Source organism: Triplophysa dalaica, chromosome 23, assembly GCF_015846415.1.
Source record: "Triplophysa dalaica isolate WHDGS20190420 chromosome 23, ASM1584641v1, whole genome shotgun sequence".
Taxonomy (NCBI): domain Eukaryota; kingdom Metazoa; phylum Chordata; class Actinopteri; order Cypriniformes; family Nemacheilidae; genus Triplophysa; species Triplophysa dalaica.
The window spans coordinates 16170353-16183963 of NC_079564.1; the positions used below are offsets into that span (position 1 = coordinate 16170353).

The following is a 13611-nucleotide window of genomic DNA, read 5'->3' on the forward strand; positions in this document are numbered from 1 at the left end:
TAGAAATACATGAGAATGAGCAAACACCATTTTTCCACTTTTGCTTGTTTAACACATTAATCTTCTCTCTTGGCCACAGGCTTAGGACCCTTGGCCAAATGATGCGGGTTGAACTGCTATTTTGCAACAATGACATACATGTCTTTATTGGATGTGAAAGGAACAGTGACTTAATGTGCTGTGAGCTAAATAACACTTTATTATTCTCATTCCTCTGCAGCTTTGATATGTTCAAACTCATTTCAGAACATTTAAATATGATCAGTGACTATGACAAAAAAAAGGAAAAAAAATTGCTTCAAATACTTTTTTGTTTCTTTCTCACGGTTTATTTTAAGATACGCATTCAAAGACTTTTGTCTTTGTTTAAAATGGCAATGTGGAAAGACATGTAAATTTATAAATAAAATATCTCTAAAATACAGGTGTATGTTGCCCCTTCAAATCGAGGTACATATGGTAATCATGGAAATCCAAATTTCACATTAGTCAGTCATCGAATAAAATGCTTCTACATTTTTATTAGGACACTGATGAAACTGCATTTAATCATTCTAGTTGTAAAATCACTTATTAGCGATCGACCTAATAGCTTCTGTTCATATCAGTCTTCCGTGTGTGTTACAAAGTCTTGTGCTTTCCCAAAATTGTGAAGTGCAATGGTCTTCTGAACAGCTTGAGATGACCAAGTACTACCAGAGCAATGGTAAAACCACTGCCACAGTAAAGTGCAAGAATACTTCTTTCCTCTGGAAGAAAACACTTTGACAGTCGAAAATCAGACCTGGAGAACAAGCCCTACAGGAGATGAAAGAAAATACATTGTGTCATGAGTACAATAGAAATTCCTGATGTTTTCTACAATATGACACTGCATCTGTGTATCGCCTCTCACACCACATCATCAATAACTGGTAAGTCATGGCTTTCTCTCCTGTTATTCCTGTAAACGGAGAGGGTTTACATGTAATACATGTAAAGAACAGAGTTATCAAGTTACCAAAGCAATTCAAACCCAAAAATATAACAAACCTGATCAATATTAAATAAAAAAATTGATAGATCAACTGATGATAATCATAAGCTTAAATTTAGGCTTGTAAACATCAGATCCTTTCTAGTAAAAAATAACCAATCGTTAAAGGATTAGTATTCAAATTTAGCCCCCATTCACTTTCTGATGTAATCATTAATTCTACTATGGAAAGTCAATGGGGGCAAATTTTGAGGTGAACTACTCCTTTAACTAGGTAATAAAGTTTAAGGACAAAAGCCTTGTCTGAAAATGTTTGAAATATTTGGAAAATCATATATTTCAAACATTTAAAAAGTTCATGATGTAAACATGTTTTAAGATGATTCAAGCATGATTTAAACAATTTGAATCTGATATCAGGATCTGCAAACAAAAAATCACTAAGAATTGGACTTAATTGACTCATTGCAAGCAGTTTGATTGACGGGCGATCTGACCAATCATAACGCCAATATAATTCGCCCCTTCGACTGAGCACCATTTTGTCCAACGTACAAGCCAGTCCAACAAACGTATTAGTATTTTGGTTATCAAAATGAGAAAATAGCTTTTGAATTATTGTTATAGTAAACAGAGAGATGTATACCCAGCTTTAATGGACGTTCACACTACAACGATAAAAGATAACTATGTTTTAAGTTGATTCAAGCATGACTTATACAACTTATAAAGAGCATTCTAAATGAAGGATAAAAGCGGAGTTCACATAACAACTAATGTTATACCAATAATGATTGCAAAATCATGTCTGGTATCTGTAATGAATTAATTACAGACGCAAGCATTCAGGAAGTGGTGTTTCAAGGTGGAATATACTACACATTATTTACATATTACTAGTATGAGCATGCTGGCACGAAATGCTTTGTGTCCCTGTGATGTGATGAGCGCACCTTCAGCCTGCCTCTGAAGGTCTCTGGCTTTATTTGCAGTGACATTTTAAAGGAACTATTTTTTTCAGCAATAAAGCTGAAAAGCAACAGTACAGTTATAAACTGTAAAGTTGTAAACACAGTACTGATTTTGTTGGATTTAACACAAATAAAGATTAAGACACTGATGGACTGTTATTCTTTTCTGTACTGAACTAAACATTTCAAACTTACTTACATTTTCACGAAGAAGGATCAGGGATGGATCGGGTCACTATGAATGGAGGGGCTCATGTCCCCCCTGTCCCTAGTGCCATCTGCACGCCTGGAGCTCGCCCAACAAAAGAGCACACCAATCAATGCCGCTTCACTGGGCTGACGGAAGTTTAGTTGTGTTTGTTTGCTTACTGCATTTTGGTGTTGAATGTTATATAAATGGTGAATATAACACTGGATTTAGAGATCATCTGAAGCTGATAGATGGCGCAGCCCCAGCACTAAAAGATGCCGGACATGAACTGAGTCAAAACTAAGTCATATATCTGTGTTTTGTTGGCAAGCGGTGCATACATGCATAATGTAAACAACACAAAGGGATATTGTGATGAAGTATTGTGTCCCCCCTGCCTGCCTCCAGCAGCTCCTCTTTTTCCAGAAACAATCGTACAGCTGTACAACATATGCAATACTACTGTATACGAACTATAAAATAGTATTGCGGGTGTTATCCCATCTTTAATATTTAAATGTCTTTGTTACTGTTGTTTTGTTATCGAAAAACAAATTGATGTATGGGTTTGTGTTTGATATTCTTTCATGTTTCTGTTCTTTGCAATAAAAAATATTTCACCCTATCTCCTATATAGTTCACTAAATCAGGTGTCCCCCATTTTGTAGTGATGTCCAAATTCTGATTGAACAACTCAATTCTTACATTCGTTCACTCCTTTTACTCACAATGCATTCTAATTTTGAGTGAACATCACTTTTTCCCATGATACAGCGCAAACCAACCGCTTGATTAGAATCACATTGAGCAGGGATCTTCAACTTTCTTTGAGGGCCAGATTCCAAAAGAATAAATAGGATCCTCATGAGTGTCCTCATTTCTTCTGTTATTTTGTATTTCTGTTATTTATTGCGTTTAGTTCCATTTATACTGTTTTTGTTGCTGTTTCCTATAGGTCATATATTTAAACATGCATACAAATATTTCATCCAGTATTTTTGCCTTTTCATGATATTAAATAAAAAGGGATATTTTCTTTTTGATTGATTTTTGATAAAGTATACCCGAAATTTCTACTAATTTACACCCATAGTCCTGAAGTACATAAAAGATGTGGGTGGCATCGTTTTTTCATGAAGATATTTGGTTGAATTAATTAAAGTTAAATCAATAAAAGTAAAAAAACGTAAATACATTCAACAAAAAAGTAATCCCTGCCCTCTTGTGACGTTAAATTAGCGTTTTATAAAGCGAGTCAATTGATTTGTGCAAGAAACTGAATGCTATTATCACATCTTCGGGTGAATTCCAATCGCATTCATGTGCCCCAGGCACTTATAGGGCAGATCCTTTGTAGTGCAAGTTCTGGGGGGAGATGAACATCTATTTTTCGTAAAATTTAGCTGTTATACATAATTAATGCAGTAATAAAAAAACACAGTTTTCCCCTTATCTGAAAACAACCGTTCTCATGGTGTACCCTTCCTACAGTTATCCTACTTTCAAAGGCACAAAACGCGTTTTAGTTTTAGTGCCTGTTTATTGGATTACTGCTTTTGGATCACTCTCTTGTTTTGTCGTTGTTTAGACTGTCTCATAGTGTTATGGTTCAGTTTAATTGTAAGGAAAGTTTTGGATATGTTTATATGTTAACTTTTAAGCGCCCTCTTGTGGTGAGGATTGTGCATGTTAACTTTCTTAAGTTTTGTGTGAGTGACGTTCATTGTGAAGTGAAATGGCTGAACAGCGGTTCGTTCGGTAATGTCGTGGCCCGCATAAGACTGTAAGTCTCTATTATTTGTCATATAAATATGATGTTTAGTAGGTTAAGATGTTTATCAGTAAATGCATTAACTCAGATATGCAAATGTTGTTTAAAACAAAATGTGTGAAGTGATGTGCGAAGCGTTAGCTTTAGCAAGTGCCGTATGCTAGCGATCTTTTGTTGTGATTGCTAGGCTAATTTGGATTCCGTGATTTCAAGTCAATACCTAAGACAAGGAGTAAAATTAACAAATGAACAAATGCACATGACAATATAACGTTTAATGTGTTGATTTAATGCTTCATTTAAATGCTATATTTATGCAGTAATTTCTGTTAAGCCAACTTATGTACAATTCTAATTGCTGTATTGTCTATGTCTGTTTACAGTTTTACAATGTTAACGTAAAAGTTAAACGAGAAAATATTCATGGAAGCTATTGGAAGATTAAAAGCCATGAACCAACATCTCGTATGTTCACTGTCTGTCTAGCTGGATAAAGAAGTGACGCGTTTAGTGAGGACAGAACAGTAAAAAGTATTTTATCAGCAGACAACACCTTACAGAAGCTGTAAACTTCAGTCATCGAGTCATCATGTGGCAGCCATTGGACCCCCAACCACAACAACAGCCAGGGAGCCACATGCTCCCTGTTCAAAAGGTTGAAAACTTTCCTAAGATTACAGCTAGAGACTCAAATAAGTTAATGGAGCTAGGAGACCTCTTACTTGAACTACAACTAGCTAAAGCAGAGGGTTATTCACCTGGGTTAGCCTTTCTGGATACAGCTCGTGGTGTTAATCCCATAGTGGAAAAGCTTCCTTACTCCCTTCAAGAGAGATGGATCTCACATGCTTCCAAATACAAGGTAAATTACAATGCTACTTTTCCACCATTTTCTACCTTCTCTGACTTTGTACGGGAACAAGCGCGCATAAGAAATGATCCTAGCTTTGCCTTTCTGTCAGCAGCTCAGTCCAAGTTTGACAGAAAGGTTAATAACAGTACTCGCCCTATGATTTCGGTGAAAAAGACAGAAATAGCACAGAGAAATGAAACAACAGATTTTAGTGAGGATCCAGACAAACAATGTCCTCTGCATAAAAAGCCGCATCCTCTCAGAAAATGTCGTAGTTTCCGCAGTAAGTCCCTAGACGAAAGAAAAACATATCTGAAGGATAAAAACATATGCTTCAAGTGTTGTGCATCAACCAAACACCAAGCCAAAAATTGTCAGATCAACCTCACTTGCAAAGAATGTGGGAGTGAAAGACACCACACAGTGCTACATCCAGGCCCACCCCTCCTAACAGCATCACACCGCCGACAGAGGTGAAACAGCCTGGCGGGGAGCCCGAGATCAGCATACCATTAATCTCAGCTCCGGCAATGTGCACAGAGGTATGTGGAGAACAACGTGGCTCAAGGTCTTGCGCTAAAATATGTCTGGCCAAAGTGTATCCTTTAGGACAGAGAGACAAGGCAATATTCCTGTATGCTGTTATGGATGAACAAAGCAACCAGTCTCTTGCCCGTTCAGAATTTTTCGACCATTTTAGTGTTAAAGGAGGCAAGGAAGTGTACACTTTAAAAACATGTTCAGGAATCATGCAATCGAGAGGGAGAAGGGCTAAAGACTTTATTGTCGAGTCTATGGATGGTCACATAAAGGTGCAACTGCCTGCGATGCTAGAATGTGACATGATCCCAGAGGATCGCTCAGAGATCCCCCCGCCGGAAGTCGCCCAATTCTACCCACACTTAAAGGAGCTCTCGCACAAGATACATCCCATAGACTCAAATGCACAAATCCTATTGCTTTTGGGCAGAGACATTTTGAGTTTGCACAAAGTGAGGGAGCAGCGTAATGGTCCCCATAATGCTCCATTCGCCCAGCGCCTTGACATCGGTTGGGTTATTGTGGGAGACGTCTGTTTGAATGGTGCTCACAAATCAAGATCCTTCGCAGCGTATAAAACTAACACATTGCTCAACGGGCCTCCATCATACCTCAGTCGATGTACCAACGTCCTGTAAATAAAGGACAAATCTGTAAGTCATCTAAAAGACACTCAACTCAGCACAGATACTTACCAGGCAATTCAAACAGACAATCTCGGGGACACTGTCTTCATCAGGAGGGAGGATGATGAAAAGTTAGCACCTTCACAACAGGATGTGCAATTTCTCACAATAATGCAAAACGAAATGTATCAGGATGAGACAAACTGCTGGGTTGCACCCCTTCCTTTTGTTACTCCCAGACAACGTCTCCCAAATAATCGAGATCAGGCCTTTCGAAGACTTGTCACGCTAAAACGAAGTCGCGATAAAAAACCTGAAATGAGGGAGCACTTTGTACAGTTCATGCAAAAAGTCATAGACAACAAGCAAGCAGAAGTTGCACCCCCCTTACAGCTGAATGAAGAGTGTTGGTATCTCCCCATGTTTGGGGTGTACCACCCGCAGAAGCCCAAGGAAATCCGTGTGGTTTTTGACTCAAGCGCCAAACATGAGGGCGTAGCACTCAACGACGTCCTTTTAAGCGGCCCAGATCTCAACAACACTTTGCTAGGGGTTCTAATCAGATTTCGCAGGGAGCCCATTGCAATAACAGCAGATGTGGAACAAATGTTCTACTGTTTCCCAGTAAGGGGTGATTATCGCAATTTCCTGCGATTTCTCTGGTTTAAAGACAATGACGTCACAAAAGAGATCATCGAGTATCGCATGAAAGTCCATGTTTTTGGAAATCGTACGTCTCCCGCTGTTGCAATCTTCGGGTTACGCAAGTCAGTTCTAAGGAATTTGGTAAGGATGCAGAGCATTTTGTTACCAGAAACTTTTACGTTGATGATGGTCTAACCTCACTCCCTACCGAATTTGAAGCAATTGCTCTCCTGCAAAAAACACAGGAAATGTTAGCCAAATCAAATCTGCGTTTGCACAAAATTGCCTCAAACAGCAGCAAGGTCATGGAGGCATTCCCAACAAATGACTTGGCAAAAGATATCAAAAGCCTTGACTTAGACTCTGACCCGTTACCTGTGCAAAGAAGTTTAGGCATCAGCTGGAGTCTTGAATCAGACACGTTCACATTTCAAGTCTCCAAAGAACAAAAAACATTCACCAAAAGAGGCGTGCTATCCACTGTGAATAGTTTGTACGACCCCTTAGGTTTTGTTGCGCCTGTAACTGTACAGGGAAAAGCTCTCATAAGAGAACTAACCTCCGAACCGTGCGACTGGGACGACCCCCTTTCGCCAGCCAAAGAACGGCTATGGTCTGTATGGAGAGACTCTCTTCTCGAGTTAGAGCACCTCCTCAACGAAATACAGAGAGCTTTGTGTCTTCAGTGACGCCTCATCCGCAGCAATAGCAGCTGTCGCCTACTTGCGAGTCGTCAATGAGCAGGGAAAGCACCTTACCGGATTTGTCATGGGCAAAGCTAAACTAGAACCAAAAACAGCTCACACAATTCCACGGCTGGAGCTATGCGCCGCTGTCCTTGCTACAGAAATGGCAGAGCTTATATGCCAATAAATCGACCTGGGGCTCCATGCTGTAAAGTACTACACGGATAGTAAGATTGTACTAGGTTACATCTACAACATGTCGAGAAGATTTTATGTCTACGTATCGAACAGAGTCTCTAGAATCAGAAAATCTTCAGTACCAACACAGTGGAGTCATGTCTCATCAGAAAACAACTCTGCAGACATTGCTACTCGCCCGATAGCAGCACTTTTACTGCCACAAACATACTTGTTCACCGGACCCCCATTCTTGACAAAGGAACAGCCACAGTGTTTATCTACATCAAATACAAAAGAGTTTGAGCTAATAGAACCAGAACAAGATTCAGAGATTCGACCAGAAGTGAATGTTTTTGCATCAAAAGCCTGCATCGAACCTCTCAGACCACATCGGTTCGAACGATTCTCAACATGGAAACATCTCATACGAGGTATGGCAAAACTCACTACTCTAGTGAGAAACAGGTCCAAACGTTCAGGTCAAAACACTACAAATCCTCAAACTCAAGCCAAATTTACAGTCATCTCAAGCATCCAACAGTATGAGTTCAAAGAGGACATTAAGAAATTGCCTCAAACATTAAGAGTTTGAGGCATCGCTCACCAAGGCCGTCACCTCACTGAGGGAGCGTTGCGATCTGCTGGTGTTTGGATAATTGGATGCAGGAAACTAGTCTCAAGTGTAATCTATCAGTGTGTCACTTGTCGTAGGCTTAGAGGAAAACCTGTTGATCAAAAAATGGCCAACCTCCCTAAAGATTGACTCATCATGGACCCCCCATTCACTAGGGTCGGCTTAGACGTTTTTGGGCCCTGTAGTGTAGTCACTCGCAAGACCAGGGGTGGGGCTGCTGAAAGTAAACGCTGGGCAGTTTTATTTAGTTGCTTAGGGACTCGTGGAGTGCATATTGAAGTAATTGAATCTATGTCTACCTCATGCTTTATTAATGCACTGAGGAGGTTTTTCGCTGTTAGAGGCCCTTCCAAAGTTCTCAGATCAACTTTATTGGAGCCTGTAAGGAGCTAAAAATCAGCACAGATCACCCTGAGATCCAAGACTACCTCAGCAATGAAGGCTGCTCATGGACATTCAACACGCCTCACTCATCACATATGGGTGGCTCATGGGAGAGAATGATTGGCATCGCTCGCCGCATTCTAGACGCCATGTTACTGCAGGCAGGTCCAACTCGCCTTACCCATGAGGTCCTCACCAAACTAATGGCAGAAGTCATGGCAATCATTAATGCTCGCCCATTGGTTCCCATAAGTACAGATTCAGGCTCACTAACTATCTTGACACCGTCTATGCTTCTGACTCCCAAGGCAGGAGTAGCTCCCACTCCTGAAGGGACATTTGATATAAAAGACAATGGCAACATGTTCAAGGTCTTGCAAATACCTTTTGGAAGCGCTGGAGACAAGAATATCTGTCAATGCTTCATCCAAGAAGGAAATGGACTCAGGGCAAAGAAAACGTTCAAGTAGGTGATGTAGTATTATTGAAGGATGAACAAGTTAAACGTAATGAATGGCCCATTGGACTCATTACTAAAACCTTCCCAAGTGAAGACAAGAAGGTCAGAAAAGTAGAAGTCAAAGTTGTGAAGCAAGGGACTTCTCGTGTCTACTTGCGACCAGTGACTCAACTCATTCTCCTGCTTTCCCAAAGTAGTGATATAAAGACTGATAAGTGTTAAATAGTGGTATAAAAGTATAAAAGCCTCCAGTGTTATGGTTCAGTTTAATTGTAAGGAAAGTTTTGGATATGTTTATATGTTAACTTTTAAGTGCCCTCTTGTGGTGAGGTTTGTGTATGTTAACTTTCTTAAGTTTTGTTTGAGTGACGTTCATTGTGAAGTGAAATGGCTGAACAGCGGTTCGTTCTGTAATGTCGTGGCCCGCATAAGACTGTAAGTCTCTATTATTTGTCATATAAATATGATGTTAAGTAGGTTAAGATGTTTATCAGTAAATGCATTAACTCAGATATGCAAATGTTGTTTAAAACGAAATGTAAAGTGATGTGCGAAGCGTTAGCTTTAGCAAGTGCCGTATGCTAGCGATCTTTTGTTGTGATTGCTAGGCTAATTTGGATTCCGTGATTACAAGTCAATACCTAAGACAAGGAGTAAAATTAACAAATGAACAAATGCACATGACAATATAACGTTTAATGTGTTGATTTAATGCTTCATTTATATGCTATATTTATGCAGTAATTTCTGTTAAGCCAACTATGCACTTTGAATATGTACAATTCTAATTGCTGTATTGTCTATGTCTGTTTACAGTTTTACAATGTTAACGTTAAAGTTAAACGAGAAAATATTAATTGAAGCTATTGGAAGATAAAAAGCCATGAACCAACATCTCGTATGTTCACTGTCTGTCTAGCTGGATAAAGAAGTGACGCGTTTAGTGAGGACAGAACACATAGTTTACGGATTTACCTGCCTGCCCTCGATCACGTTTTGCCTGGTGTTTTGGACTGTTTGCTGTTTGGTTAAACAACCTGCACTGCGATTCTCAACTATCTTCAGTGTCTCACTCATTTCATAAATCCTGTCCCAGAGCGATTAGATTGCAGACCACTTGCCCATATGATTTATCTAGGAAAAACCTCTTGAAGTGCTCCACGATATCAATCGGGTAGGACTGTTATTTCGACAATGAAAGATAGCTTTATCACTAATCTCCAGGACCTTCTGGCAAAGGTGAACAGGTGAACCAGTCCAGGACAATTGCACTGAATTTCTCGGTTTTGCCTCAGGAACAGCATTTTGATGTCACCACACAACTTTTTGATTGGATTAAGCCCCGGGATTGGGCAGAGTCAGTAACAATAGTAAATTACTCTGTGAACCTATTATTTCTTTTGATCACCTCCCCCTTTTTAAATAACTTTTTAAAGAACAAGTGGTGTACCTCATTCATTCATGGCACACATTTTGATCACACTGTGTACCATTTTTATTTATTGTGAATTAGATATATGAAAATATATCTCACCCCTGCTGTGGCGAGTATACCGGTGCGCAATCAGCGTCGCCATGAAAATCGCCAAATCACACACACACACCTGCTGATCGGTTCACACCTGCCTCCAATCAAGCCTACCGGATATAAGCCGGAAGAAGGAAGGAGAAGGCGAGCTTACACTCCATGTGAACAAATGACTAACCCATTGTTTCCTTGTTCAAAACAGAGAGTGACTATCAGCAGGACCCTTCACGAGCACCAGGCAGGACTACTCACCACGCCCGGAGCACGAGGAGGAAGAGGACTCAACCTCAAACAGCGGACGGAGCTAATTCCCCATCACACACTTACTGTCTTCTGTTACCCCTGTGCACGTGTGAATAAAATTTCCCTCCGGGAATATTTGTTCCCTTTCTGTTGGTCTCTCGACGTAGTGTCGAGCCGACAGATGGGGTTCGCCCTTGAGAACCTATCAATCCTGACTACTATAGAAAAGGGCCAATGAAATTTGGCAAATGAAATTTGGGGAATTAAATTTGCATGCCGATCTCCGCCCCCAGATATCTGGGATAAAAGGAAGACGGCTTGCAGCATTCATTTACCTTTTGTTCTTCAGAGCCATCGCTCATGATTACTAAAAATGAATTCAAAGGATTCTTAAAGACTACATTTCTGGATCTACGACGAAGAGCAGTGGATTGTCCCAACCTGCAGCGACCTTCCCCTTCGACTTCGCTTCCAGTTCCTGTGCCCCCAGTGCAGTCTGCACCCTGGAAGAGGAGGTCAAAGGGGAAACCTCCACCCCGTCAGCAACCTTCACGTAAGAAGCGACCCTGACGGGATTACCCCAGGGAAAACAACATTGAACCCGACCTTCACAGCCATGTCTCTGATCTGGGCCCTATTTAGGGCCTGTCGCCCACTTACTAACAAAGAGAGTTTCCGATATCCCTGGGTGTTCCTTGCAGCCGTTCTCACACTCCACTGGATTGTGTTAGGCTTACTTTCATGTCTCGATCCTTCCTCGACAACAGCCTTTCCTTCGGTTCGCGTTCGAGGGGCAGGCATATCAGTACAGAGTCCTCCCTTTTGGTCTGTCCCTGTCCCCACGGGTCTTCACGAAGATTGTGGAAGCCGCCCTTTCTCCCCTCATGGAGAAAGGTGTGCGGGTACTGAACTATCTCGACAACTGGCTTATCTTGGCACACTCACGAGATCTGTTGTGTACACAAAGGGACCTTATGCTCCGGCACCTAGATTGATTGGGACTTCAGGGCAACCGAGAAAAGAGCAAGCTCTCCCAGATGCAGAGCATCCTCTTTCTCGGCATGGAACTCGTGACTTAGTAACGCGTTACTCTAATCTGACCACATTTTTCAGTAACAAGTAATCTAACGTGTTACTTTTTCCAAACTATTAATCAGATTAAAGTTATTTATCCAAGTCAATGTGCGTTACTACTTTTGTAATTTTCCTTAGTAAAAATATATATTTTTTGCTTTCTTCTTACGTCTCAGGGAGTGAAGTCACGTAGCATTATGGGACAAGTCAAGTTTTCAGCATGAGGACAATTCACGTGTTATAGCCCCTACCACACAGCGACACAAACGTAAACAACAATGTAGGGAGGAGAGAGATACGCTTTTCTAGCTGGAAATACAGTCACGAGTTTGTGTCTGCTAGATGACAATATCAAGGTTTGTTGTACTCTCTGTGCTGGCGACAAAGTGCTATCTACCTACAAAAATTCTACTTCAAATTTGAAGAATCAATTGGAGTCGCATCACTGCACAGTCCAACTTACAGAGCAAGTGGTGCGGAGCAGAGAGCAGCAGGTCCCCACCACCCAAACAACAAATGCTGGAATTTGGTGCAAAACCAGTAAGTGGGGGAGAGTTGAAGAAGTTGGTCGGGCAGTAGTGATGCATGGATGACGCTTAAATCCGCGGGTCGGTTAATAAAAAAATGCATTTAGATCAATTGCGGGTGGGTCGCGAGTGGATGATATTATATACAATATTAACAACATTTCTCTAAAAAAATGTGTTTTAAGTGCATTTTTCATCAGGCGCTAATTTGCAGTAATTTAAAAGAAACGCGCGCGTGGCGTCAGTAGAGGCCAGTCTATTTATAACAACAGAAGAGGAGGCGAAACAGTTTAAAGAGAAATGCAAAAAGGAGAATTAAAAAGAAAAAAAAACATTGCCCGCTTTGGTACTCCCTGTCCTACGCCCCCCTCAGCACGGATGCTCTTCCGCACAGCTGGCTGCGGGACAAGCGGAAGTACGCCTTCACCCAGTGAGCCACCTTGCACAGACTCTGTGCAAGGTCAGGGCAGAGGAGCACCAAGTGTTATTGGTTGCGCCACACTGGCCCAACCGCATTTGGCTCTCAGAGCTGATGCTCTTGACAATGACTCCCCCCTGGCCCACTCCCCTGACGGAGGACCTGCTCTCTCCGTGGAAGGGCATGTTCTGGCATCCCAGACCAGACATCTAGAACATCCATGTCTGGTCTCTAGACGGGACGAGGAGATCCTGAGTAGGCTACCCCCCTCAGTGGCAAAGACCATCACCCAGGCTAGGGCCCCATCTACTAGGTGGCAGAGTTAGTAGAACTAACTGAAACCAAAAACTGAAAAGAATCAACACAGAGTTCACATTTTCTCGGTGTTGGTTGAACATCCTTATTGAAACGGGCCCCTGGTTAGTGATGTTGAACTGTTATTGTTTTGAACACAAATGTAGATGAAACACTACAAAATTAGACAACAAAATTGCACTGGTTGCCTATAAAGCATGGCATTAACTTTAAAATCTTGCTTATTACCTATAAAGCCCTACATGGTCTGGTGCCCCAGTATTTGAATGAACTTCTATTGTATTACAGTCCTCCGCGTGCATTACGCACTCAGGCCTCCTGTCAGTTGGTAATACCTAGAATTTCAAAATCAAGTAAAGGTGGTAGATCCTTTTCTTAACTACTGCCTAAACTTTGGAATATTCTTCCCTGCACTGTCCGGGAGGCAGACACACTCTGTCAGTTTAAATCTAGACTAAAGACGGATCTTTTTAATCTTGCATAGACTACACTTCCATGATGTTTATCCTCAGAGGATTTAGGCTGCATTATTTAGATCAACCGGAACCAGGAACACATCCAACAACAAATGATGTACTTGTTGCATCAAA

General features: G+C 41.1%; 1 protein-coding gene across 3 annotated transcripts in view; it reads right to left on the reverse strand.

The window, feature by feature from the left end:
* Positions 1-311: 311 nt before the first annotated feature.
* mppe1 (metallophosphoesterase 1) overlaps positions 312-13611 on the reverse strand; it is a 53519-nt gene continuing 40219 nt past the window's right edge. For all 3 annotated transcript variants that reach the window (XM_056738147.1, XM_056738146.1, XM_056738145.1), the window contains one exon: positions 312-798. In XM_056738147.1, coding sequence (XP_056594125.1) covers positions 622-798 — 177 coding nt within the window. In that variant the 3' untranslated portion in view covers positions 312-621. The remainder of the gene's footprint in view (positions 799-13611) is intronic.